This window comes from Martes martes (genome assembly GCF_963455335.1).
Source record: "Martes martes genome assembly, chromosome: 18".
Lineage (NCBI taxonomy): Eukaryota > Metazoa > Chordata > Mammalia > Carnivora > Mustelidae > Martes > Martes martes.
Window position 1 is genome coordinate 39,478,426 of NC_137906.1, and position 25,693 is coordinate 39,504,118.

Here is a 25,693-nt window from a genome sequence, read left to right on the forward strand (position 1 = left end):
GAGCAGCCCGCAGAGGGAGAAGCAGGCTTCCGGCTGAGCAGGGATCCGGACGTGGGGCTTGATCCCAGGACCGTGGGATCATGACCTGAGCCAAAGGCAGAGGCTTAACCAACTGAGGCCCCCAGGCATCCCTCTTTTGTAATTTTTAACTCTATTTCTGGGAATAAACCTATGTTCTTAATTGTAACGGTCTGCATTTTATTTTTCTCTCTCAGTGACATTTGCCAGCAGGCTCTTTTAAAAAATCTTTTGGGTTTTTTGTTGATGTTGTTTGGTTTTTTTCGACTCAGAGCTTGAACTCAGGACCCTGAGGTTGAGACCTGAGCTGAGATCAAGAGTCAGACGCTTAGTGGAGTGGGCGACCCAGGTGCCCCATAATCTTAGTAGCCTTAAATATTAAAGATAGCTCTTGATTTTATTAATTCATTCTACTCTGTCTTTTAAAATAACTAATTTATGCTTTTGGGGCCCTGGCCGGCTCAGTCAGGGGAGCCTGGGACTCTTGATCTTGAGGTCGTGAGTTTGAGCCCCACATTGGGTGTAGAGACTACTGAAAAAAATAAAGTTTAGAATAAAGTGAATACTTTGGTAAGTTTTTCCATAGGTTTTACATAAAATAACTAATATGTGCTTTTAGATTTCTAGTTTTCTTCTTTCTACTTTGTTTTGGTTTGTTCTGGAGTTGTTTTTCTAGAACATTGATGTGAATGCTTAGTTTATAAACTAGTTTGAGTTTTCACGCTTCATAATAGAAAAAGTGATATTATCAGTTTCTCTCCATGTATAGCTTTGCTTCCCACGGATTTGATAAGATGTATGCTTATTACTGTTCATTTCTATACAATCTAATTTTGATTTTCTTTCTTTTTTGGCCCAAGAATTATTTATTTATTTATTTAAAGAGTTCATTTTTCTTTATTTGAGAGAGAGCGAAAGTAAGACAGATCACAGAGAGGGAGAAGCAGACTCGCTACTGAGCAGAGAGCCCCATGTGGGGCTCGATCCCAGGACCCCAGGATCGTGACCTGAGCCAAAGGCAGACGCTTAACTGACTGAGCCACCCAGGTGCTCTAAAATAAATAAAATCTTAAAAAAAAAATAAAGTGTACAATTTGAGGGGAGCCTGGCTGGCTCAGTTAGAAGAGCACATGACTCTTTTTTTTTTTTTTTTTAAGATTTTATTTATTTGCCAGAGAGAGAGAGAGAGAGTACACACAAGCAGGCAGAGAGGCAGGCAGAGGCAGCGAGAGAAGCAGGCTCCCTGCCGAGCAAGGAGCCCGATATGGGACTTGATCCCAGGACGCTGGGATCATGACCTGAGCCGAAGGCAGCGGCTTAACCAACTGAGCCACCCAGGCATCCCAAAGAGCACATGACTCTTGATCTCAGGGTCTTGACTTTGAGCCCCATGTGGTATAGAGCTTCCTTATGTAAATAAAACTTAAAAAATATAAGATGTACGATTTGGTAAGTTTTTACATATGCATATACCCATGAAGCTATCACTGCAACTAAGATAATGAAGGAATCCGTTCCTTCTGCATTCACCTTGCAATTGTCTGGATTGTCAGGGTGTCTTGCCTTGGCCCGAGATCCTTTGCACAAAGACAGCTATTCAGGCCTTTCCTCAGGGGGCATCCCTGTGTTAGGGTGGGCTTGGTGGAGCCTCTGCTGGACTCAAGACGTGGTGGGATGAGCAGGTAAAAGGACCCACAGCGCCTCTGGGGAAGAGTGGGGCCGAAGGCCACTTGTTTGCCTAATCATTTCCTCTAACCTTGCCAAAATATTGTTATACAACTTAGAACCCAGTGTTCAAATTCTCTTTACCTTTATTGACTTGAAAAACATGGGGAGTGCCTGGGTGGCTCGGTGGGTTAAAGCCTCTGCCTTCGGCTCAGGTCATGATCCCAGGGTCCTGGGATCGAGCCCCGCATCAGGCTCTCTGCTCAGCAGGGAGCCTCTTTCCTCCTCTCTCTCTGCCTGCCTCTCTGCCTACTTGTGATCTCTGTCTGTCAAATAAATAAAGTCTTAAAAAAATTTTTTTAAGGGGGGGTAGAGTCCTTTATTTTTACACTATTTAAAGGTACAATTTCTGTAGAATATGTAATGATGTGTTGCATTCTCAAAAACAGAACATCAGCACAACTGTTAGAAATACACAAAATTGGGCACCTGGGTGGCTCACTCAGTTAAGCCTCTGCCTTCGGCTCAGGTCATGAACCCAGGGTCCTCGGATTGAGCCCCACATTGGGCTCCCTGGTTAGTGGGGGGCCTGCTTCTTCCTCTCTCTCTGCCTGCTGCTCCCCCTGCTTGTGCTCTCTCTTCCTCTGTCAAATAAATAAATAAATCTTAAAAAACATATATACAAAATTATTGTACTTTTTTGAACTTTAACCTACTGAGCCACCCAGGCGCCCCAAAAACCTTTTTCTTTAGTTCTATTTTCCTGGTATTAAACTGCCAACATACCTTTTATATGTCTTTATTTTCCCATTCTATTATTTGTTATTTGTCTTTGTTTTGTCCCTGAACAGCATTTACCTGGATTTAGTATGTCCTTTCATTATGAGAATCCTTGTTGTTTAGCAGGAGAATTTAACGAATTTACAGTTATTATGATCACCCAGGTTCTCAGTCTTATTTTGCCTGTTCTGTTTAATACATTGATCCATTGTTTTCTTTTGTAATCCTTTACTGGGCCTATCAGGTTTGCTTGTGTACCCCACCTCCAAGTTTTCCCTTTCATGCTAACAGTTAGCATTAACTGTTTTGTTTTTGTTTTTGTTTTAAAGAAGGAGAGAGGTAAAGAGGCCGGGTGGGGCAGAGAGAGAGAGGGAGAGGATCTTAAGCAGGTTCGGTGGCCAGCCGGGCGCCTGATCCGGGGCTCAATCTCACCACCCTGAGATCATGACCTGATCCAGGATCAAGAGCCAGACGCTTAACCCACTGAGCCACCTAGGCATCCCTCATTAACTGCTAATTAAGAACCTTAAGGGGCACCTGGCTGGCTCGGCTGGAAAAACATACGGCTCTTGATCTTGGGGTTGTGAGTTCAAGCCACACATTGGGTGCAGAGATTACTTAAACACATTTAAAAAAAAAAACAACCTTTAGAAAGCTCACTTTAAAATCTGTTTTATTAATAATTAAAGAATCTTCCAATGTCCTCCTCCCTGAATCAAACAAGATCTTTGGCACCTTTTGTTTTCTCTGTTCGTTGAAATAGTCTAGAATTTCATTTCCAGGTAATCAATTTCCTGCTTAAACACGTGCTTTCTCTTTTGGAAATCTTTTAGAAGCAATTGCATGGGCTCCAAAACCCTCTTCACACCATCATTTAGACTTGATTAGTCTGTTTTTGTCATTTTCCAACTCTGTTTCTTACGGGTCTATCTTCCCTTATCTTGGGTTTGTCACTTGACTGAAATTAAAAGCTTGGGTTTGAAATAGAATCCCAGAAATACCGCTTACTTTCTGTGTAAGCGGCGAGGTCCACTTGGCCACTTACTAAGGCCTGTGGCTTAGTAACCTTATTTTTTTCTTTTATGTCAGCTCTACGGCCAACATGGGGCTTGAACTCACGACCCCGAGATCAAGAGTCCCACACGCCACCTACTGAGCCCGCCAGACACTCTGGTTACCTCATTCAGTAAGGAATACGACTAGGGCTCCTAGAGCTGTGGCGACTCAGGGGAATGAGGCAGTGAATAAATGAGGGAGAAGTGAAGAAGTGAGTTTACTCCTCTCGTCTCTCAAAAAGCTGATGCACTCCCTGTGCTCTCCCTGTGTCACCGACCTCTCCCTGTCTGCGGGCGCTCTTCCCTCAGCCTGGAAACCCAGTCAAGCCTCTACTATGTTAAGAAAAAACCTTTCCCACTCCTCTTTCCTCTCACATGGAAGCTTCTAGAAACAATGGGCCACACGCCACATCTACACTCCCTTGCCACCAACCTGCTGGCCTCCGGCTTCCTAGCTAACCCTCCACTCCAGGTGCCCTCAGTAAAGGTCATGGGTGAACACCATGCCTTCAGCCTCGTGCAGGTGACACAGCAGGATCGAGGAACAGGATGACCCTGAGGAGTAGGGGCCCTGACTTACCTGGGGACAAATATTCTACCTGCAGTTGGTAGCCCATAAATGCATCCCCTGAATGCGTGATGCAAATCACATGGATTAGGGGCTGGGGAGGCTTCCTGGAGGAGGAGGCAACTCAGTCGAGTCTGCAAGCATGAGTAATCTTGGAGGTGGGATGGAAAAGTGTTCCAGGCAAAGGGAACAACATGGGGAAAGGCTAGGAGGTGGGAGGCTGTAGAGAGTTCTAGAAGCCCCATGTGGGGGCACATGTGAGCCTGTGCAGTGAGGGAGGACCAAGTGGGGAACGTGTGGCTGCACCGTCCCCAGCCCCTGGCTCTGTTCCTGAGGCCCGAGCCCCTGCTGGCTTCTCCCCTGTCACTTTTCCCTTGACCTCCACACCCTGTGCCTCAGCCTCCTCCTTCTCTGAGGCACTCTCGCTCAGACTCCCTCCAAGCCCTCTTTCTTCTCCTCTTCTAGGATGGGGCTCCCTGCCTCTGGAGTTTTTCATCTGCCCCAGGTCTGTGCACCCCCTCCCAGCTGCACACCTCACCTCGCCTCCAGGTGCACTCTGGGCACCTTGGGTGGCCTATGGTGCCCCGTTTCCAGAACAACCCCCTCCCATTTCCCTCCGTGCCCTTCCTCCCCGAGGGCATCTCCACCCAGCCAACAGCCCCTGCACCCATCCCAGCACCCAACCTCCAGCCAGGGCACCATCTGAGCCTCCTTCTCTCCCCAGTCCCAGGGCTCCTCCTGCCTCATCCCATCAGCCCCACCTTGCTTTAGACCTCATACCAGTGCTTCCAAACTGGGTTCTCGAGTACTCTGTGAGTCCGCACAAAAACTTTCCTGAAGCCCAAGGGCCTCAGAGGCTCTGCAGTCCCTCCCTATTCCGCCTCGTGTCTAACTTAAGTCCCTCTCCCTCCTCAGTAGGGAATTGGTCCAAGAGGCCCAGAGTTGGAGACAAAGGGCGCTGTGGGAGTTGGGCCCTGAGAAAGGACCACAGCGGCCAGAGCTGGACTTCACACCCTGCCACCCCGGGCCACCGGGAGATGCTCTTCTCGTTCCTGGGCCCTTTGACTGCCAGGACACGGCAGGCGACCGAGTCCCTGTCGATCCTTGGCCTTTGCCCGCGCAGGGCCTCTGCCTGTTCCTCCTCGGGTCTTTCCCCAGAGCTGGCTCCGGACTGGATGGGATCCTCCCCCAGCCCGGAGACATTGGCCCGCTGTCTCCGTTACACAGATGAGGACAGGGAGGGATGTGGGTGCCCCTTCACGTGCAAGTGAAGAGCAGAGCTGCAGGGTTCCCGCGGTGACCTGCTTGGGCTCTCCCAGTGACAGACAGCAGGGCCTGGGCCCGGCACTTGTGGGTTTGGTTGAGGTGCACCAGTTAGTTCAAATGGAGAGACGGGACACATAAAGAAAGTCTCCAAGCCTTGGGATGCAGCCTTGGCCCGGGGCTCAGGACAGTGGCATAGGGGCCTGCTCCGTGTGGGAATCTGCGGACTTACCCCTGTAACCACTCGGCCAGCTTAGGTCAGGCATCTACCAGTGGCCCCACGGAGGAACAACTTTATGACTTCTTCATTAAAAGTCACAGAGCATAAAATCCACTCTTTTAAGAGCACAATTCGGTGATTTTAAGTGTATTTACAAACCCGTGCAGCCAGCACCACTACCTCATTCCAGAACGTCCTCACCGTCCCAGAAGGAAACCTCATACCCACTAGCAGTGACTCCCCCCGCGCCCCCAGCCCCGAGAGCCCCCAGAGGCCTTCGTTTTCAGATTCGGAGGGACGCAGGTGCGCGGGGCGGCAGAGGCGGCCTCCTTCGCTCGGCCGTCGGGCGGGCGGCGGCGGGGGTGCTGCGCTGGGCCCCTCTGGCTGCGGCCCGCCGGGGGCGTCTCCTCCGGGACCGCGGGCTCTGGCCCCCACAGCTCGCCGGCGCCGAGAGAGGACGCGGCGCGTTTTCCCCGAGCGCCCGCCACGTGCGGGGCGCTTGGCATACGGCGGAGACGCGACCGGACAGAGATGCTCCGAGGTCGCCGGCCGCGGGCTTATCCCTGCTGGTGTTGGCGCAGCCGCGACGCTCGCGACCGCGGCGGGGACCCGACTCCCGAGGGCGCGGGTGGGCAGCGGCGCAGAAGCCCCGCCGCTCCGCGGGAGAAGAGCGGGAGGCCGCGCGACGCCCCGCCCACTCCCTGCGCCGGGCCGGGGCGGGGCCCGACGGCGCCCCGCCCCCGCGGCCGGCCTGCAGAGCGAGGGGCGGGGCCTGCAGACGCCCCGCCCCGCCCGCCCCGCGCGGCGCCGGGAGGAGGAGGAGGAGGAGCGGCGGCGGCGGGCCCGCACTAGAGCGCGAGCGCGCGACCGGCCGGCCGTGGACGCAGAGCGCGGCCGGGCCCGAGCGCCGAGCGGACGTCGCGCAGGCAGACAGGCCGCGGCCGCCGCCGGATCCCGCCCCGCGCCCCGCCATGCCGGCCGCGGGCCCCGCCTGAGCCGCGGCCACCGGCGCCGGGCGGGCTCGGGGGCTCGGGGAGGGGGGCTCGGGGCCGGGCCGGGGCCATGCGCGCGCTACCCTGACGATGCCGCCCGCCGCGCCCGCCCGCCTGGCGCTCGCCCTGGGCCTGGGCCTGTGGCTCGCGGCGCTGGCGGGGGGCCCCGGGCGCGGCTGCGGGCCGTGCGCGCCCCCCTGCCTCTGCGGCCCGGCGCCCGGCTCCGCCTGCCGCGTCAACTGCTCCGGCCGCGGACTGCGGACGCTCGGACCCGCGCTGCGCATCCCCGCCGACGCCACCGCGCTGTGAGTACCTCGCCGCCCCGCGTTGCCATGGCGCCGGGCGGGCGCCGGGACTCGGGGGCGCCCGGGGCGTGGGGCGGCCTCGGCGCGCCTGCACCCTCGGCTCCGGGGAGAGGCCCGGCCCGGCAGGCCGCCGGCCTGGCGGGCCTCGCAGGGCGTGGGCGCGTCCCCGGCCTCTGAAGGGGAAACGGAGTGCGGGCCAGGCCTCTCCCAGGGCGAGGCTCCAGCGCAGTGAGGTCGGCCCGACTAAATAAGGAAAACCGGGACCGCGGGCGGCCCTCAGCCCCCCTGGCCTGGGCCGGAGCGAGGCCGAAGAATCCCGGTGTCTGCGAACGCAGGAACGTCCCACCGGGTGGGGGTCCGCAGTCGCGAGTTGATGGGGGACCGGAGACAGCGCGCGGGGGCAGGGTGGAAGGTGTTGGAAGGGAACCGGCCAACGCTTAGACGCCAATTACGGACTAATAGGATGCAGCCTGGCCTGGGGGATGCTCTGCACCTGGGAGCCCTGCAGCGGGAAGCCGGGAGGAGGAGAGCTCGGTCTGGGATGGCGGGGAGGGCTTCCCGGAAGAGGTGTCTGGACAGAGATGTGAAGGATGTCTGAGACTTGGCCCGATGCTTGAGGAGGAGTGGGAAGGTGGCGGGAGGACCGGAGGAGGGAACCGTGTGGCCAGGGCAAGGAAGTTGTGCGGGAGTGGGGCAGGGCGGGAGGGGCCCGGGTTCCTCAAGGGCTCTGATGTCCCCGGACAGTGGGCAGGTGGGGTTGCAGGAGTAGTTGAGAACGCTGACGGGCTGTTGTCAGGGTTCCGTTTTGGAAGTGATGGTGTCGCCTCCATGGAGAACTTGTTGGTTTGTGAGCCGCGTGCCAGGCTCCGGCTGTGATGGATGCCCTCGGAGGCAGAGGTACGGCGAAGATGGCTTTTTACACACGAGAACACAGACTCAGGTGCTGTGACTTGCCCAGGTAACAATCTGTGGCCAGCACGTGGCAGAGCTGGGTTTGACTGAGGTGCTCAGGACCTGCAGTTGGAATGACAGGGGGCAGGGGACCAGCATTCGCAGACAGTTGTCCCTGGGCTCGCTACAGGCTCAGGTCTGCTGGTCTGCATTCCTATGGCCCTGTTGGGGTTTCTTGGGCACTTTCAGAAGCCAGGACTCCCAGCCGTCTTTGGCCACGTGCTGGAATCCACTGCGGGGCATTTAGCGTCCTCAGGCTTGTGAAATCTGGGGATGGGTCCTGGAATTTGGTTCTGTAATATTCCCTGGGTGCCTCCAGTGTACGGCTGCCTATAATTTGGGGACCGATGGTCAGTGTTCAGATGAATGTGGATGCTGGGGAGTGGGTGGGTATTTCTCCTGTGTGCTCTGGAGGTCCCTGGGGCTTTGGTGCCTGGGATTGAGGTGGGGGAAGAGCAGGTTCTCCAGAATTAGCTGGGGGTCCTGAGGAAGGGTCACGGTGGGCCTGCTGCTTTGCTGTCTGACCCCTTGAGCATTTGCCATCCCGGCTGTCTCTGTGGAGACGGTCTTCTTGCCTTCACCAGGATAACTGGATCCCGTCCTCGTTTCTGGATACTATGGGTAAAGATGCCTCCGTTTCCGGGGGGGCTGGAAGCTGCTGAGGTCAGGCCTGGCTCCTTCTGGTTATGCTCTGCTTCCCCAGGACGTGGTGCTGAGCTGGCCTCCAGGAGCTATGTAGGAAGTAAACAATGCAGGGGGCTCAGTCAGGGGCCTGCAGCAGGGTGTGGGCTCTGGAGCCTCTTGGGCAGTGACAGAGACTTGAGCCTTGCACATGTCCCTGTAGGATCTGCTCCTGGGTTTTGGAGGTCCGGGGAGCTGGCGGCCTGGCCCGGCCTGGCCTGAGCCAGCAGGACTCCCAGGGTTGCTGGCCCCTCCGAGCTTGTAGTGGAACCCTGAGACACGGGGGAATGGAGAACAGGGGAGACCCCACGGTGTTCTTTACACCCCAAAGCTACCTGTGGGAGATTTCTGGAGGCTGGGAACCAGGAGCCCAAGAGAAACTGGGGTCTCTCCTGGTTCGCCCAGCCCCCAGCCATTCTGCCTGTCAATCCAACAAGCCCCGTCCTCTGGGAGAGGGAGACAGGGGAGTCCCCCCTAAAGCAGAGGGGCCGAGTGCATAGACGTCAGGCAGCCTCCCGGGTGAGGGTGTGCCCCACAGCCCTGCCTTCTGGGTGGCACCGGCAACCGCCTCTTCTGGGCTAAGGCCTGATACCTCTGTCACGGGCCAGACCTGCATATAAGACCCACGGCTGGCCCACAGGGGTGTTTAGGCCTCAGCAGGCAGGGTGGGCTGGGTTAGTGGTGCTGCTGGAGGTGGCCTGAGAGAGATGACATTACTCGGCAAAGTGTTACTGTTGTCCCGGGTTTAAACCTTTCTCATGGTGAATTTGAGTAGGCCCAGAGGTAGACAGAATTGTGTGCTGAACCTTGTGGACCCTTTGCCCTCCGTCCTGCCCCTCCACGCCTCCAATTCCCGCCTTCTTTGAGCCAGTGGCCGGCTGTCCTGTCCTGTGGCGTATGCCCAGGAGCTGGGCATCTCGGGGTGTCCGGCCACCCCGTGGTCACCCCAAGGCGGTGAGGGATTCCCTGATCCCACCTGCGCCGGCGTGTTTAGGTTTCCGGTTGTCTGCGGTTCTTCTAGTAGTTTGAATCCGGACCCAAACAAGGGCCACACAGTGCAGCTGGTCAGCGTCTTTTGTCCTCCGATGATGTATCTACCCTCCCTCGTCTCTTTCCCTCCTCGTGCGACCATTGACAGTGGCGCCGAGAGCGTCTGCGTCTGGACTTGCCTCCGTGGTGTCATCCAGTGTGTCCCCTGCCCTCTGTTTCCTGTAGCGGGATGGTCGGTGCAGGGCGGTGTGGTGCGGGAAGCCACATTTCCAGTCCTCTGGAGGTGCTTGAGGCTAGTGGCTGCTGTGTGGACAGGACCACAGAGGCTCAGGATGTTTGTCACCAGGGGCTGTTCAGAGGGGACGGTGCTGCTCCCAGTGTTTGTGTTGGTCAGTTTCAGGTGTGGTTTCCAGCCATTTCTCGGGGCTCGTGCCGCTGACTTCAGCCACTGGTCTAGGACAAGGCTTAGGGCCTCAGTAGGGACGTGGTTCATTGATGGAAATATCAGGGCCTTAGGGTCTCTCGTCAGCTGGGGGGCATACGTGGAGCCTCGCCCTTCCTCGCCTGGGCTCCTGAATGGCAGGAGAGTTGGGGAGACTGGAGGAGGCTAGGCCTCTAGCGTCTGCATGGCACATGGGTGCGAGGGAAGGTGGGCCTTGCGGGGAGCACACTGGCCTGGTGTATGCGTGACATGTTAGGCTGCACGTGCCACATGTGTTGCTGCCTTGAGGACGGCCCAGACCACAGAGGGTCCCCTCCCCAAACCCTTACCAGGCAGAGAGCCTGGCTGCTGTGTGCCGGGCCCTGTGTGGGGGGTCTCTGAGGCTCAGATATCACCGTGGCGCTGGCGATGGGGAGGGGCTGCTTTGGAGGGCTCCCTGGGGGCCACCAGTGTAGGTGACATTGAAAGGTCTGAGAGAGAGCACCCAGACAAGGGATAGCCTGGAGGAGTGTCCGGGGCTGCAGGTGCTTGGGGGCATGGGGGTGCAGCCCTTATCTAGATGGCCGGGGACAGCCCTGAAGGGTCCCAGACAGAAGGGGCACAGAACACTGGCTGCCGGGTGGGGATGGGTGTCGGGAGGGTCCAGGCATCCTGCATGCCCGGCAGCTCTCACTCTCACGTCCCCTGAGGTGCGCAGCATGGCCGGCTGGTGCTTGGAATTGAGGTTGTAAACGCATGTGTACTGGCAGTTTCCCGAGGGGACACGGATGCCCGTTGGTGAGAGCTGTGGCCAGGAGGACATGCTGTAGGATGGCTCCCTGCTGGGGCCGGGAGGTGATGGGGAGGCTCAGGCTGCATCTGCAGCGCTCAGTTCTTGAAGGGAGCAGCACCGAGCACCCAGTTCCAGCAAGCCTCGGGGAGCTGGGCGGCGCCTGGGAGTCGGAGGACCCGCCCTCGAGGGGAGTGCGCCCACCCACCCAGCCGCTGCCCGGTGGATAGAGCGCCCGCAAGCCTCTACCTGGCGAGGGACTCGCGGCCAGAAGACCGCAGCAGCAGCGGCAGCGGGGCTTCTTGCGGATTCTCCGCGCTAGTGAGATAAAGGGTCCAATTAGGAGGTGGCTGCAGGGCCCGAGTGGACACACCTCCAGAGAGGGACACCTGCCCCGCCAGGCCGAGTGGGACGCCGCACACGCGGCTTCCAGGGAGATGCAGGGGGCCTCGGCGCCGTGCCCCGCATGCCCGTGTGGACGGCCGTCTCCGAAGGCGGATGGCAGCCGGCGTCTGGAGGGTGTGGACGCGTCGGACCCCGCCCGCTGCTGGTGGCCGCGGCACAGGGCGGCGCGCTGGGAGCCGTCTGCCGGCTCCTCCGTGTGTACCTGAGAGAAGGGAAACCTGGGTCCACACGGAAATTTGTACACACACGCTCATGGCGTAGGGTTCCTCGGAGCCGGAACGTGGGGACAGCGCACGGGTCCAGCAACAGAACGTGGTCTCCCACCCGCTGGAGCGCTACTTAGCCATCCGCAGGAGCCCTGACACCTGCCCCAACCCCTGCAGGCCCCGAAGACGTGCTCAGTGAACGCAGCCAGACCCAAGAGGCCACGTGTGGAATGAGTCCCCTGGTAGGAAACGTCTGGAACAGGCCAGTCTGTGGAAGCCGAAAGCAGACTGGTGTATCCGGCAGGGGCGGGGTTGGGGTGTCTGTTTAGGGGTGAGACTGTGGTGGAACGAGACGGTGCTCATCGCACGACCTCGAGAACTCACCAGAAACTGGCGAGTTGTCCACTTCACAATTGGGAGCTTTATACCATGTGAGGCGGCTCCGAATGGAAGACCAGATCTCTGGAAATGGCCATGGGTGTGCGCCCCGTGCCCCGCCACTGGGCCATCCCCTCTGTCCATGCTTGCCGTGCGCTGGGCTCCTTGCAGAGCCTGTTCTGTCCTTTCTGTCATGGTATCTTGCACGGTGCTGTGGGCTTGGAAGCACTCTTGATCCTATTTTATAGACCAGGAAACTGATGCTCCCCGAGGTTGTCCCTTTCTGGGGTCACACGGCTGGGGGTTGTGGCAGAGACATGACTGCATGAGCATGCTCTGGGACACACCCCCGGGGCTGCACACGGACCTGGCCCCTGGTGCTGGCAGTGGGGGGCTCCCTGGTGGGACCGAGTGGGGCTGGCTGGGCTCTGGGCTCCAGCCCCGGCTGCCGGCTCAACCCTTCCCCGAAGCTCCGTCCTTAGGTGTCCCTCTGCTCTCTGTGCTACGGCCCTTCCCACGGACTTCCTGTCTGGTTCTGAGAGGGAGGCATGGGGACCCCGGAGTTGGGATTCTGCCCCTGGATCAGACCTGGTTCATATCCCAGCTCCTCCATTTCCTGCATGACCTTGGCTGTGTCACTCAGCCTTCCCGAGCTTCGGTCCCCTCACTCCCCAGGTGGGCATCACAAGTGGAGGCCCCTTCTGGGGTTGTGGGCGTGTCTGCAGGGCTCGGTGCTGGGGCCACAGTAGCTGTAACCCTTGCCAGAGTGGCCCCTCGGCTCCGTTCTGTCCACACCCTCAGAGCCCATTACCTTGTCCCCAAGCACTGGCCACCAGGAGATGGGTCCTTGCCACCTGCCATGCTGACAGGTGCACGGAGAGGACCCCTGAACACATGTGCCAGTCATTGCATCGCTGAGACCACATGCCAGATGGGGGGCCTGGGGGAGCCCAGGGGGCCCCGAGGTTCATGAGCCTTGCTGCCCCCTCTGCTCTGACCTCAGAGGCGTCTTCAGCACACGGCCGGGCCGCTGATGGGAGTCGGGACCCTGGCATGTTCCTCTGGTGTTTGGGTCTCAGTTTCATGCAGTTGTGTTTCTGACGCATTCAGGTGTGCATTTGGGACACAGTGGAGTTTTGATGTGTGACTAGAATGCATCGCTTCCCATGTTCACCTTGTTCTGGGAGCTGGGGGGATGGTGTAGCCCTGAAATCCATGGCCATGAGGGCTGCTTGGTGCCCCTGACCTTGGCCCTGCCGCTGACCTGTCTCGTGCCCAGCACACCCTGGTGATCTCACTTGTGGTGTCGGTGAGACTCAGTTTCCCTCTCCCAGGGCCTGACCAGGGCGTCTCCCATAGGGGACTCCTGCGCTGGGCTCCTTGCAGAGTCTGTTCTGTCCTTTCCTCTCTTGGTTGCTCTGCCCTTGGCCCTGGGCGACTTGTCCCTGGCCATCGTCTTCTGACAGCTGGCCGGGTGGCCCTGGAGGACGTGGCTTCCGCCCCCACATGCTGCCCAGGGGATGGGGGAGTGCTTCTGCTGCCACCTGTGCTCCCCCACAGCTCTTGGGAGACCCTGGTTCTTGAGCAAGACCCGGGCTGAGGCTTGGTTTCAAGTGAGGAAGCCATTTTGGATGGAGATTCACATTTTCCTTTCCGGAACACTCTGCAGCAGCCAGCGCCAGCAGCAGGAACCCAGACGGGCCCAGCCCGTGGAACACTCGGGAATGAAAACATCCCGTTTGTCCTGCTGCCGTCTGGGGTGGCGGCGGCCGTCTGGCCCCGGGAGCTGGGTGCCTGTGCCTCTCGGGCCGGCCGAGGCGGGGCCGTGTCCACGGGGTGGGCCGCGGGCCGCGGGGGCGCCGGCCGAGCGTGCTTGCAGTCTTGCTGCTGAACAGAACGCAGCTGGAAAATGCAGCTCACGTCCTTTTTTCCCGGAACACCTCGTTCTTTGTGGCTTGGCAGCCGTCTCTGCCAAGGGGCCCGGTGGTGCCCAGCCTCCCGTGCCAGGGAAGGGGCTGCATTTGCGGCCAAGGTGGGCAGGGCTCGTTCTTTCCCCGAGGTGCCTGTGGGCCCAGGCCGGGCCAAGTGTGGTGTCCCTGACTTCAGCAGCCCCCTGGGCCCTGAAGGATGCTCTGGGGCCACCCTGGGAGCGGCTTCATTCGCTTGTGGTGGAAGCAGAGAATGAGGCCAGTGCTCAGGGCAAGGCTGACAGCACTGTTGGCCTCAGGGTCCAGGGCCTGCAGACCGCTCTGTAGCCCTGGGTCAGGCTGGTGCATGCCACTGGCCATGCCCAGCAGCTGAGGGGGCGACGGGATGGCTAGCCACGCTGGGCTGGAAAGCCTGAGGCCACGTGCCAGCTCCGCGGCCAGGACGGGGAAGAGCACAGCCTTTCTACTTCGGTCTCCCGATTCTGGGGACACGTGGTAGGACGAGCAGGGCTGCCTCCCCGAGCCTCGGCATGCCCACCTGTGGAATGGGCTGGTCACTCCTTGCCTGGCTGATTGTGACAGGTCTGAGCGCAGCTCCCTAGCACGGGTGCTGGATCTGGAGGGAGGCTGGGCACCCTTCAGTCTGGTCCTTTGCCTCCCCTTACCCTGAAGGGAGCCTCAAATCCCCAGACCGCCTCCTGGGGGGGCCTGCACCCTGTCTCGTTAAGGCTCTGAAGGTGGCTGCCTCGGGGCACATTGGTCTGTCCGGGTGTGGAGGACTCCCCACCCCTCAGGCTCCCCTGACAGGGAGCTCCCCTCCCGTCCTGGCCTGCGGCCACAGGGGCTTCCGAGGTGGGGAGCAGCGGCACACGGGCGGTGTAGGCCCGTCCTGGTGAGACTTCAGTAGTGGGAGGGCAGAACTCGGGTGACGGGGGCCCCATAAAACGCTGTGAGGATGCGATCTTCCCAGTCAGGCCTCTCCTCCTCACTTTGGAGGCTGAGACAGCCCCTCGCTGCCGCCCTGGGGCCAGCGGGCCCCTCCCTGGAGAGCCTGCCTCTGCCCCCTCCCCAGCTGGCCCTGTCCGCGTGTTTGTCTGCAAATCTGCTCCTTCCTAAACTCGAATTCATTAATTTACACATCATCATTTCCGGCCCTGGAAGCCAGCCTTGCTCACCATAAATAGACGGAACGAAAACAGAATGAGGTTATTACACTCAAACTGGCTTGGTGCTCCCGGCGGCCTGGCCCCCTCCACTCCCCCAGCCTCCCCCCACCCCAGACGCAGCGTCGCCAGCCCTGGGTCCCAGGGGTGGGGGGCAGGGCAGGCACCGCACTGTAGCCACTCCCCTTTGGGCCAGGCCTGGCTCCTGAGGGGACATGTCGGGGGTCCTCCCTGCTGGGCTCGGGAGAACCTGGCAGCGCCTCAGGGAGAGGACCGGCCAGCCAGGGCCTCGATTCCTGGTGATGGAGGGAGGAGAACGGAGCCCTGGGCCTTGGATGGGGAGCAGGGTACCTTCTGTCCCGCCAGCGCGGCTGTCCTGTCCTCCCAGAGGAGGGAGGAGGCAGCTGCTGGCTTGGGAGGAGTGGGTTACATAACCTCGGCTGCGGCCCCTCCAGAGCCCGTTCCCCCCAAGCCCTGTTTCCAGTGCGGCGGCCAGCGCAGGGGTGGGGGTGACGGGCTGGGGCCTGGCACTCACCCCCGCCGCTGACCACATGCGTCTGGAATGTGCAGATGTTTCCTTGGGGGCTCCGGCTGGCCCCCAGACCCCGCCCAGCATCTGGACTGGGGAACGGGCACACGGGCCACTCCTCTCCTTGGCACCGGAGGAAACTGAGGCCGCTCAGGGCAGGGTCCCAGCTTCCTGGGGCCTCCGGTGCCTCAGCTCCAGAAGGGCAGCCTGCTCTAGCAGCCGCCCCAGGCTCAGGCACGCTCCAGACCTGCTTGTGACCACCCCCTCTGTGGCTTCTACCTTCACGTACCCTGACCTGTTCCCGTCTCCTGGGCCCCTTCTCCCCTCTTCCCGGGGGCCCTGATGTGAGCAGGGGTAGGACGCAGGTGCTGAGCCGTGTGCGGGCGGGGCGAGGGGAGCTGCCGTTGCTCGCCACGAGGGCCCCTGAGCATCTTCTGCTGAGCATCTCCAGCTTGTGGGAGCAAGGCCCCTCGCCCGAGCCCCTGCTTGCGGCAGGAGAGAGCCGTCCCAGACGTCCAGGGGCATGCTCTTGGGCGCCTGTACCCCAGGGGAGGCTGGTGTCCCCCCCCATGACAGTGTCTGGTCTGGAAGGCAGGGAGCATGGGGGACAGCCCGGGCTCCCCAGTGGACTGCTGGGTCCCTGTGGGGGAGGAGAGGGAAGACCAGCCTCTCAATCTGATCCCTGGTGCCTGGGGAGGTGACATGTGTCTTATGCTTTCATGGGTGTGTGCCTGTCACCTGGTAGTATGTGGGTCCCCAGGTCACCCACCTCCTCCCTAAGCTGGCCTGACCCCTCCAGCCTTGGCCTTGGGATCTGTGGAGTTGGCTTGAGTGGGCCTTGGAGGGGCTGGGGAGCATCTAGCTGGCCCAGAGGGTGGGCCCTGCTTGGCTCAGGACCTCTCAGGGGTGCTGTCCAGCCAGGCTGCTGGCCCTTCTCCCGGTAGGGGCCAGCCCTGCCGCTTTCTAACTTCGCGGTCTCCCTGGGCCTGCTCTGTCTCCCCTGTGGTTGTGGGACCTGGGGAACCCTGGTGTGGGGGTGGGGCCGGCCCAAGGCCTCCTTGGCCTCCCACCGCTTGCTGATGGCAAGAACTAGTGTGGACAAGTAGCTGTGGGACGGAGCGAGGACCCCACCAGTAGTGTGTTCCCATGTCCCCATCCCGGGGATCCCCACAGCTCCCCCTCAGTGTCCCCTCTGCCCTTCCCCTCTCTCCCAGTGTGCACCATTAGCCACGGCCTGCCCCACACAGCTGCTCCCACACCCTGGGGCTGGGGCTCAGGGCCTAGTGTGCCCTTAGGGCACGGACCATAACTGAGCAGGATCCTGGGGGAGCATGCTGATGTTTTCTGGGCCCGGGTGAGTGCTGGGGGGAAGGGGCTCAGCTGGGACCTAGAGCACAGGGAGGGCAGTGGCTAGTGCCCTGGACTGTGTGTGACCGTGACTGATGGTGGGGCCTTTGGCGTGCAGGGGAGGGGAACCTCGATGGGGCCGCTGGGCCAGGCAGAGCTGGGTGGAGGATGTGGCCGAGGGCGGCTCAGAGCCACAAGCCGGTGAGGCCAGGGTCAGCCATGTCCCGACGGGCCAGGGTGGGTGCTGGTTGCTTGGCCTGGACACTGAGCTTGGCCTGCCCCTCCCCCCGCCACCGCCGCCCGGGGTTCTCAGGCGCCACAGGCAGTCCCCAGAGCTGCCACTCATGATGGATTTTCCAGAGAATGGGACGTGGAGAACACTTCAGGGATTTTCCTTTTTTTTTTCCTCTTCTGCTTGAGGCCCCGGCTGGGAAGCTGCCCCAGGGAGCCCCTGGTGGGTCTCGCCCGTGCTCACCCTCCTGTCCTGCCACCCGCGGCCCCATCTCTTGGACGCTCTCCCTGCGGCCTGCTGCGCCCTGCGGCCTGCTGCGCCCTGCGGCCTGCTGCTTTCCCCAGAAGCACGGACACCGGGAGGTTCCTCCTGCCACAGCCACTCCACGCCAGAGCATCGTGGTTGAGCGTGGGTGGAAGTCCGGCTGCCTCTCACTGACCTCCCGGCCTGGCCTGCCCCCCCACCAACCCCACCCCAGGAGCGGGCGCGGGCCGGCTGGGGTGAGCCTGAGCAGCGCAGGGCAGGCCGTGTACCCCGGAGGAAGGCCTGGCCCGCCAGGCAGAAAGCACCCCTCCCCCGCCACGTGTGAGGAGGGGCAGGACAATCTAGGCTCCACTGTGGGGGGCACAGGTGACCTTGCCAGCGGGTCCTGTCCCCGTGTCCCCTGGCCCCCAAAGGCCTCTCCAGCCCTGGTGTTCCTGGAGCCCCAGTTCTGGGTGGAGATAGATCTGGGCGCGTAGCCACACGCACTCACGCTGTCTCTCCGTGCCCGCCCTCCCCCAGATGGGATACCCGAGCTCAGACCAGCGCCTCGTTGGGCCACGGAGCTGGGACAAGGCAGGGCTCTGGCCTGAGTCCGCGTCAGGGGCAGTGCTCTTCTTTTTTTAAATTTTAATTTTAGTTTATTTATTTGATAGACAGAGATTGCAACTAGTCAGAGAGGCAGGCAGGGAGAGAGAGGAGGAAGCAGGCTCCCTGCTGAGCCGAGAGCCCGATGCGGGGCTCGATCCCAGAACCCTGAGATCATGACCTGAGCCAGAGGCAGAGGCTTTAACCCACGGAGCCACCCACGGGGCAGTGCCTCTTCCTGAGGAGGCCTCGCTGCCCCAGCCTCCCCTTCGATGGGGCTCGGTGCCCCTCGCCAGCCTCCTTGCCTCCCGTTCCCCTCTGAGGCCCCCACTCCGGGCCCCCGGGGCAGCCTGTCCATCCGTTCCTGCACACCCCACTTCTCCTACTCAAGGGCACAGCCAGTGTGGAAACTCAGGGGACTCGCCTGCTCTCAAGCCTGGAGCTGTCACGGTGCACCCCTTTCCGGCACTTTCTTTAGATCTCGGTTGAACAGTTGCAGGGGAGGGGCTGGTTTTGTGCCTGGATTTCTCTTGGACTGTGTACTGAGGGGGCTGCCCCTGCCGGCGGCTGGATGGGCTCCGGGCGCCACCCCTGTGCACCCTGTCTCTCCCCACAGGTGAGGGGAGGAGCATCTGTGACATCCTGGTCCTGGCACTGGGGGAGCTGCTCCAGGTGGAAACCCCGGGCCCCGGCCCCAACCCCACCTGGTCCCCACGGGAGTTCCAGCCCTGCTCGCCTCACCATCCAGGGGGATGGGAGCCTCACTGGGCCTAGCTCCCCACTTGGGTCATAGGACCCAGACCAGGATGGCGGAGCGGCCCGGCAGCAGCTCAGTTCGTAGCCCCCAGCCTTCCATGGTCTCCATGTGACCCCACGTGGCCTGGGGGTCATTTTCCGAGCCTGGTTCCAGACGTGGCCCGAGGCATCAGGAGCCGGGCCGGGGGTGTGGCTCCGGGCATCCCGGCCTGCAAAGCACTGGGACCCCCTCCTCCCCACGTCCTCAGGGGCCTCTGTGCACCTCGGCTCTCCCGGCAGGACCTTATTTCCACACCAGCCCGCTCTAAGGTCCTGCTGTATTGGGAGCAGGGACATCCCCGAGGGTGGCTGTTGGGTGCTGGACCCCCCCAGGATGCCTCAGGAGCCTTGATAGGAAGGGCTGCGGCAGCCAGGTGCCCAGGGACAGGGTGTCTGGACCAGGCTGTGGTTGGGGTAGGGTGGGATCTGAGTGTAGGAGGAGCTGGGTTGGCAGGAGAGGGAAGTGGTTGGGCCAGGAGGAGGCATCGGTGGACCTCTGCCTCTGCACAACTGGGTGGTCACTGGAGGCTGGGGTAAGGCCCGGGAGAGGCCTTCTGGGGACTTCTGAGGGCGAGCAGTGACACCTGCCAGGGCAGAGGCTCTGCGGGTGAGTCCCAGGCCTCATCCGTTCGGAGGCCCCGATGGGGCTGCTCAGACATGGAGGCCCTGGGAGGGGGGAGGTGAGGAGGGTGCAGTGAAGCAGGTGACTGGAGGCGTCCACCAGGTCAGGGGAGGGGATGGGTAGGTGTGACCGTGGCCTCCACCTCCAGGCTGGGAGGGACAGTGGCATGGTTGGCCGCAGAGCATGTTGTTGGAAGGGCTTCGACTCTCCTGGGGAGGGGGATGTCGCCAGCTCCGAGGGTCGTGGTTCTGAACTGTTCGCAGTTTGGGCGTGAAAGTGCTTTGGGGCCACTGCTGTCGGGGGTGCGTCTCCTCCCATCTGTGGCCTCTGTGTGTCTTGGGTTAACGATGCGCCCTGGGCTGGTTTTCCTGGCCGGGCTGGGCTCCTCACCATCTGGGAGCCGTGCCTGTGTAGAGCGGACCCCGCGTGGACGTGGCCAGCGCCGCCCGGCCCGCAGCCTGGCTTCGCTGATGCCGCTCCGCGCGGAGGTCGCACCTTTCTGTGCGAGGCCCCGCTCGTCCTGCTGCTCCGCCTCTGCCCGTACCGGACGCTGTGCCCCGCGGGCGGTGCCCTCCCGTGTCTCAGTCAGGGTGCACCACAGGACTGTCTCCTGTGGCTTTGGGCTTTGTCCCACTGCCCGGTCCCAGCTGGTGTTGCACCTCCCGGGGCTCACGGAGGGCCGGCCCCGCCCCGGGCCCGCCACGTCCTCGCGCCGACGTGCCCAGGCCGTCTCTGGAGGGTCCGGCCCAACTTGGTGCAGCTGGACCCGGCGCCCGCCTCACAGTTCAGACGGCCTCCGCCATTCCTGCCTAGTCATGCTTCTTGTTGCACCCGTGTGTTGCCTTGTAGACCGTGTTTGTCCTGGGGTCCTGTCAACCTCGGTGTTTGCTGTGGCCTGTCACCGTAGCTCTGAGAGGAGGTGGTCCCCCAGGGCCCTCTCCCTGCTTACCTGGTCCTTGTGCCCCACTGTGTCTCGGGGGCATTCTGAGACACCCCCCCCCCCACGCTAGCGACAGCGAGGCCCCTGGCCCTGGAGACCCTTGGGCTGCCCTGCTGTGTTCCAGACCCCACGTGGCACGGCGCTGCCAGGCCCGGGGGCGGGGGACTGGAACTGCTGGGGGGCGTCGTGCTGGGCAGAGAAGGGGCATGGGGCAGGGCGTGGACGGAGTCTTGGGGGCTCCCTGCCCTCTCATAGTCTAGTCATTGGGATCCTTTGTCCTGGCCTCAAGTAGGGAGTTGGAGGGAGCGGGGAGCCTCTGGGGGTGGGCCTGGGTCTCCTTTGTGCCCTGTCTGGGGCTCTGGCACTGACGGTGACCACTTTGCTCCCCAGAGATGTCTCCCACAACCTGCTCCGGGCACTGGACGTCGGGCTCCTGGCAAACCTGTCCACACTGACAGAGCTGTGAGTGTCCCCCCGCGGAGTGGGCGGACAGCAGTTGCCTGTCACCGTTGCATTTATGGGGGCTTCTTTCCAACCTTGCTGAATCCTCCCTTTTCTTCCAGGGACATAAGTAACAACAAGATTTCCACTTTAGAAGAAGGAGTATTTGCTAATTTATTTAATTTAACGGAGATGTAAGTTGTTTTTGGCGTCAGTAGTTGCCCTCCCTGCCCTCCTGACCTGGCCTCCGTGCCCATTCCCGTCTGAGAGCAGGCGCTGGGGGCCTCATGCTTGCCTGCTGGAGCTCGTCTGGGGCCGCAGGGTGGCGGGGTGCTGCACTGGGGAGGGCACCCCAGGCCCCTGCTCCCTGGGTTGAGGCCAGCAGCGACCCTTCCTCCGGGGCCCTGCCCAACCCTCCGCTGAGCGCCCAGCCTGCCCCCCCCACCCCCCGCAGAAACCTGAGCGGAAACCCCCTGGAGTGTGACTGTGGTCTGGCCTGGCTGCCCCGCTGGGCGGAGGAGCAGCGGGTTCGCGTGCTTCGGCCCGAGGCGGCCACGTGTGCCGGGCCCAGCCCCGTCGCTGGCCGGCCCCTCCTCGGCGTCCCCTTGTCAGATGGTGGCTGCGGTGAGTGTGGCTGGAGCAGGCCGGCTGGGGCCTTTCCTGCTGGGCAGGTCCCCATAGGTGCTCCAGGGCCAGCAGCTGGGTGGGGCAGTAAGCGCGGCAGCCGAGACAGACGGGGTTGGGGGTCAGCAGGGCCCTGTGGACCCAGGGGACGGTGCGGGTGGGAGGCGAGAGCTGCGGATGAGAGCACATGGGATGCAGGGAGCGGGCGTGCCAGGGACCAGCCTGTGTGCTCCGTCCAGGTGAGGATTACGTCGCCTGCCTTCCCGACAACAGCTCGGGTGCCGTGCTGCTGGCGGCCTTCTCGGCTGCCCACGAGGGCCCGCTCACACCTGAGGCCTGCGGTGCCTTCTGTTTTGCGGCCGGCCACAGCCTCGGGGCCCTCTCAGACCAGGGCTGGTGCCTGTGCGGGGCAGCCCGGCCCCCCAACGCTTCCTCGGCCTGCCTGCCCTTCTGCTCCAGCACGCCGTCGGCCCTCGCCCCCGCCTGCCGAGGCCCCACTGTCCTGCAGGACACCTTCCCTGCCTCCCCAGGGGCCGCCCTGCTGGGGCCTCGGGGACCCCTGGCTTCTGGCCAGCCGGCAGCCTTCCGCGTCACGGCCTCCCTGCCCGTCCGCTCCACACGCTGGGACTTCGGCGACGGCTCCCCCGGGGTGGACGTTGCCGGTGCGGCCGCCACTCACCGCTACGTGCTGCCAGGACGCTACCACGTGACGGCGGTGCTGGCCCTGGGGGCTGGCTCAGCCCAGCTGGAGGCCGAGGTGCGGGTGGAGGCGGCTCCCGCAGCCCTGGAGCTCTCGTGTCTGGTCTCGGTGCGCAGCGATGAGACCCTCAAGCTCGGCGTCCGGAACCGTGGCGGCTCGGACCTCCAGGCTGTGTACAGCATCGTGGCTGTGGACGAGGAGCCGGCCCGGGGTGGGTGCCCTCGCCCTGGGCCTGGGCCGTCCCTCCCCTCGCTCACCCCTAGGGGCTGGAGCGGGGGTGGGGGGGTGGTGCTGGTTGGGCACATGCTGACGCCCCTTCTCTGCCCGCTGACCCCCCACAGTGGTGCATCCGCTCTGCCCCCCAGACACCGTGATCTTCCCCGACAACGGGCGCTGTTACCGCCTGGTGGCTGAGAAGGCCGCCTGGTTGCAGGCGCAGGAGCAGTGCCGGGCCTGGGCCGGGGCCGCCCTGGCCATGGTGGACAGTCCTGCCGTCCAACGCTTCCTGGTCTCCCAGGTCACCAGGTACCCGCCCCCCACCCCGGAGAGGCTGTCAGGTGGGGGTCCCCACAATGCTGGGGCGGGGCTGGAGGAGAGGTGGGGGTGGCCAGAGGCCCGAGTCCGGCCGGCTGGCCTGATGGTGGCCGAGGAGCCCCATCTTGCTCGGCTGACGCCATTCCCATCAGCCCTTGGGACAAAGATGTGGGCGTGGGGGATGCATCCAGGTCCTGCAGACACTCCACCCCTGCTGCCCCCCACTGAGCCCTTCCTGGCAGGGGTAGGGCCGGTTCTGTTGTGACCATGGAGGCTGCCCTTGGCCCCCAGACCGTGAGGAACGGTGCTTCTTGTAGCTGGCCCACCCCTGCCCCCGGCAGTTCGTGCCCGTTTCTCCCCGAGGCTCTGGAAAGGGCCGACCGGACTGTGGCTCATACCCTGGATGTTCTCGGTGTCCAGAAGGGGAAATCGAGGCCCAGAACGGTCAAGGTCCCTGGCAGTAGCCAGGCCCCAGTGCCTGGCTCTGACCCTGGCACCTCACTCCTCTCCCTGAGTTCTCCACGTGTCTCCCAGCCCTCCTTCCAGAAGGGTCTTTGTACCTCGGCAGAGCTGGGGGAGCAGCCTGTGTGGGGGGCTGAGATGCAGGGGTTTGGCTCCCCAAATGCTACACTTAGAGCTGCCTTTTTTTTTTTTTTTACCCCATTTGAGGCGGGGGGAGAGGGAGAAGCAGACCCCCTGCTGAGCTCAGAGCCCAACACAGACCTTGATCTCACAACCCTGAGATCATGACCTGAGCGGAAACCAAGAGTCGGCCACTCATCCGACTGCGGCCCCCGGGGGCCTCCCTGCCCAGACACTGCTCACGTAGGACTCTCTCGGCCAGACTGAAGCCTCCCCTACCGGGAGCGCTCCGCTGGGCCCTGGGCTCCACAGGCATGGGTGTGAGTGGACACGGCCGTGGCCTTGCTTGCCAGGTCATCTCTCTGAGCCTCAGTTTCCCCATCTAGAGATGGAGAGAGGGGCAAGGCCTGAGGGGCTGCCGTGAGGAGCCAGCTCCCTGAGAGAGGACAGCTGGAAGGGTGCCTGTCTTCGGGGAGACCCCGGGCGCCCACTCTCCCCTCCGCCTGCCTGCAGGAGCCTGGATGTGTGGATCGGCTTCTCCGCTGTGGAGGGGGAGGAGGCGGACCCCGCCGTGCAGGGTGAGGCCTTCAACCTGGAGAGCTGCCAGAACTGGCTGCCCGGGGAGCCGCACCCGGCCACGGCGGAGCGCTGCGTGCGGCTGGGGCCCGCGGGGCAGTGCAACACGGACCTGTGCTCAGCGCCCCACAGCTATGTCTGCGAGCTGCGGCCTGGAGGTGCGTCGGGGCCCCGGGGGCCTTCGGGTCACCCTCTGCCCTCAACCAGGACCGACACCTCCCCGGCCATCCTGGGGAACTCCTTCATGCGGCTGTCCCTGACCCCCCACCGCACAGGGGCTCCTCCTGTCCCCCTAGGACAGTCACATCCTTCCGACTCGTTGCTCAGCTGTTCAGTGTCCATCAGGTGTGGCCGAGCACCTGTGGTCCTGAGCGGAGCTGCTCCCAAGACCGAGCTGGGGGGCAGCTGGGAGGCCACTGTCAAGGGGCTCGGTCCCAGGTCCGGCCTTGGGCCCCTGACGCTGTCTTCCTCGGCCGGAGACCTCACTGCACACTTGCCGTCCCAGGGCCTGTGTGGGACGCGGAGACCTTCCTCATGGGAGCGCCTAGTGGGGACCTGCAGGGCCCCTTGAGCCCCCTGGCACAGCAGGAGGCCCTCTCGGCCCCCCAGGAGCTCGTCGAGGTAGGCTGACCCCCGCACCCTCCAAGACAGGCTGCTGTGTCTCTTTAAGGTGCTTTCTCTGGGCCTTAATGACATCCCGTGTGCCTGGTAGAGACCGTGCCCCCCCGCCCTCTGCCATGCAGAGAGAAGCAGCGCCCTCTCTCCGTGTCTGAGAGCCCTGAGTGCCCCTGAGCCTTCTCTCCACGGAACAAGGGGGCGGTACTGGTGCTCAGCAATGGTTTTGAGCTGCATTTTCTTCCTGAGTGACTGTCTTTCAGTGTGAAGCCCCACGTGGTGGCTCCTTCCCCTCTGAGCCGGCCTGGATTGGGGTCTGGGGTCTGTGGTCTTGGGCTCAGGGTCTGTGGAGCTGAGCAGTGCCTCCCCCCCCAGATGATGGTGTTCCCCAGCCTGGGCCTGAGCAGGGAAGCTTTCCTCATGGCGGCCGAGCTGGGCACCCAGGAGCTCCGCCGGCCAGTCCAGCTGCGGCTGCAGGTGCTGCGGCCCCCGGCGGAAGCAGGTGGGGCTCTGTCCAGGGGGCGGGCGGGTGGGCGGCTGTCTGGCAGTCACAGGCCCTGGTCCCTTGCCCACTGGATGGGTGTCTAGCCTTGAGGTGGGCAGGGTGGTGTCCACAGAGAAACTGACTCGGGCTCGGGACCCGCAGGACAGCCTGTGTGGGGCTGGCCTGGGTCTGTTTTCCGGCCCAGGGTCAGGAGGGGTAGAGGGGTGATTCTGGGGCTCGGGTTGCTGCCTGGCAAGACCTTCTGTCAAGGGGCACCTGGGTGGCTCAGTGGGTTAAAGTCTCTGCCTTCGGCTCAGGTCCTGTCCTGGGATCGAGCCCTGCATCGGGCTCTCTGCTCGGTGGGGAGCCTGCTTCCCCCCCCCCCCCCGCCTGCCTCTCTGCAGACTTGTGATCTCTGTCAAATAAATAAAATCTTTCTTTAAAAAAAAAAGCTCCTGTCATCGTGGGGGTGTCCCTGACCATGGCTGAACAGCAGGCTGGGCCCCAACACCCCTCTCTCTCCTTGCAGCAGCTCCTCAAAGCAGCAGGGAGCCTGAGAGCAGGTCCCCGGAGAGCCAGGCTGAGTCTGTCCCTGCGTGCGCCCCAGAAGGACCCTGGTGCCCCCGAGCTGGTCTCCACCTCCCACTGGATGACCCCTGCCCCCCCCGGGCCTGTGCCAACGGGTCCACGTCAGGGCCGGGACTCCCCGGGGCCTCCTACGCGCTCTGGAGGGAGTTCCTGTTCTCCGTGCCGGCGGGGCCTCCTGCCCAGTACTCGGTAAGTGTCACCAGCCTGGGCTCCCCCTCTGCTGCCCGCCCTGGACAGAGGGCCCGCTCCTCCGCTCCCCTGCCCCGCCCCGGTCCTGCCCTTGCGGATGCTCGGCACCCCCAGCCCAAGAAACCGCCCGCTCGGGCGTTCTTGCTTCTTCTGACTGCTGTGTCCCTCCGAGGCCCCACCCCTGTCCAGGAAGGGCCCTCCCACGCCTGCGTCCCTGCCCTGTGCCCCTGTCCCAGCGCCCGTCCCATCTGTCTCTGCCATGAGTGC

At 62.3% G+C, this 25,693-nt stretch overlaps 1 protein-coding gene across 1 annotated transcript in view; it reads left to right on the forward strand.

Annotated features, from left to right (window-relative positions):
• Positions 1-6,651: 6,651 nt before the first annotated feature.
• The window catches only part of PKD1 (polycystin 1, transient receptor potential channel interacting), a gene marked incomplete at its 5' end in the record, with an annotated part of 40,607 nt that continues 21,565 nt past the window's right edge, over positions 6,652-25,693 (forward strand). The window contains 10 exon segments of the mRNA XM_080830174.1: positions 6,652-6,866; positions 20,484-20,555; positions 20,657-20,728; positions 20,989-21,158; positions 21,398-22,069; positions 22,200-22,383; positions 23,488-23,708; positions 24,056-24,171; positions 24,541-24,667; positions 25,179-25,426. Of these exon segments, the coding sequence (XP_080686300.1) occupies positions 6,652-6,866; positions 20,484-20,555; positions 20,657-20,728; positions 20,989-21,158; positions 21,398-22,069; positions 22,200-22,383; positions 23,488-23,708; positions 24,056-24,171; positions 24,541-24,667; positions 25,179-25,426 (2,097 nt within the window).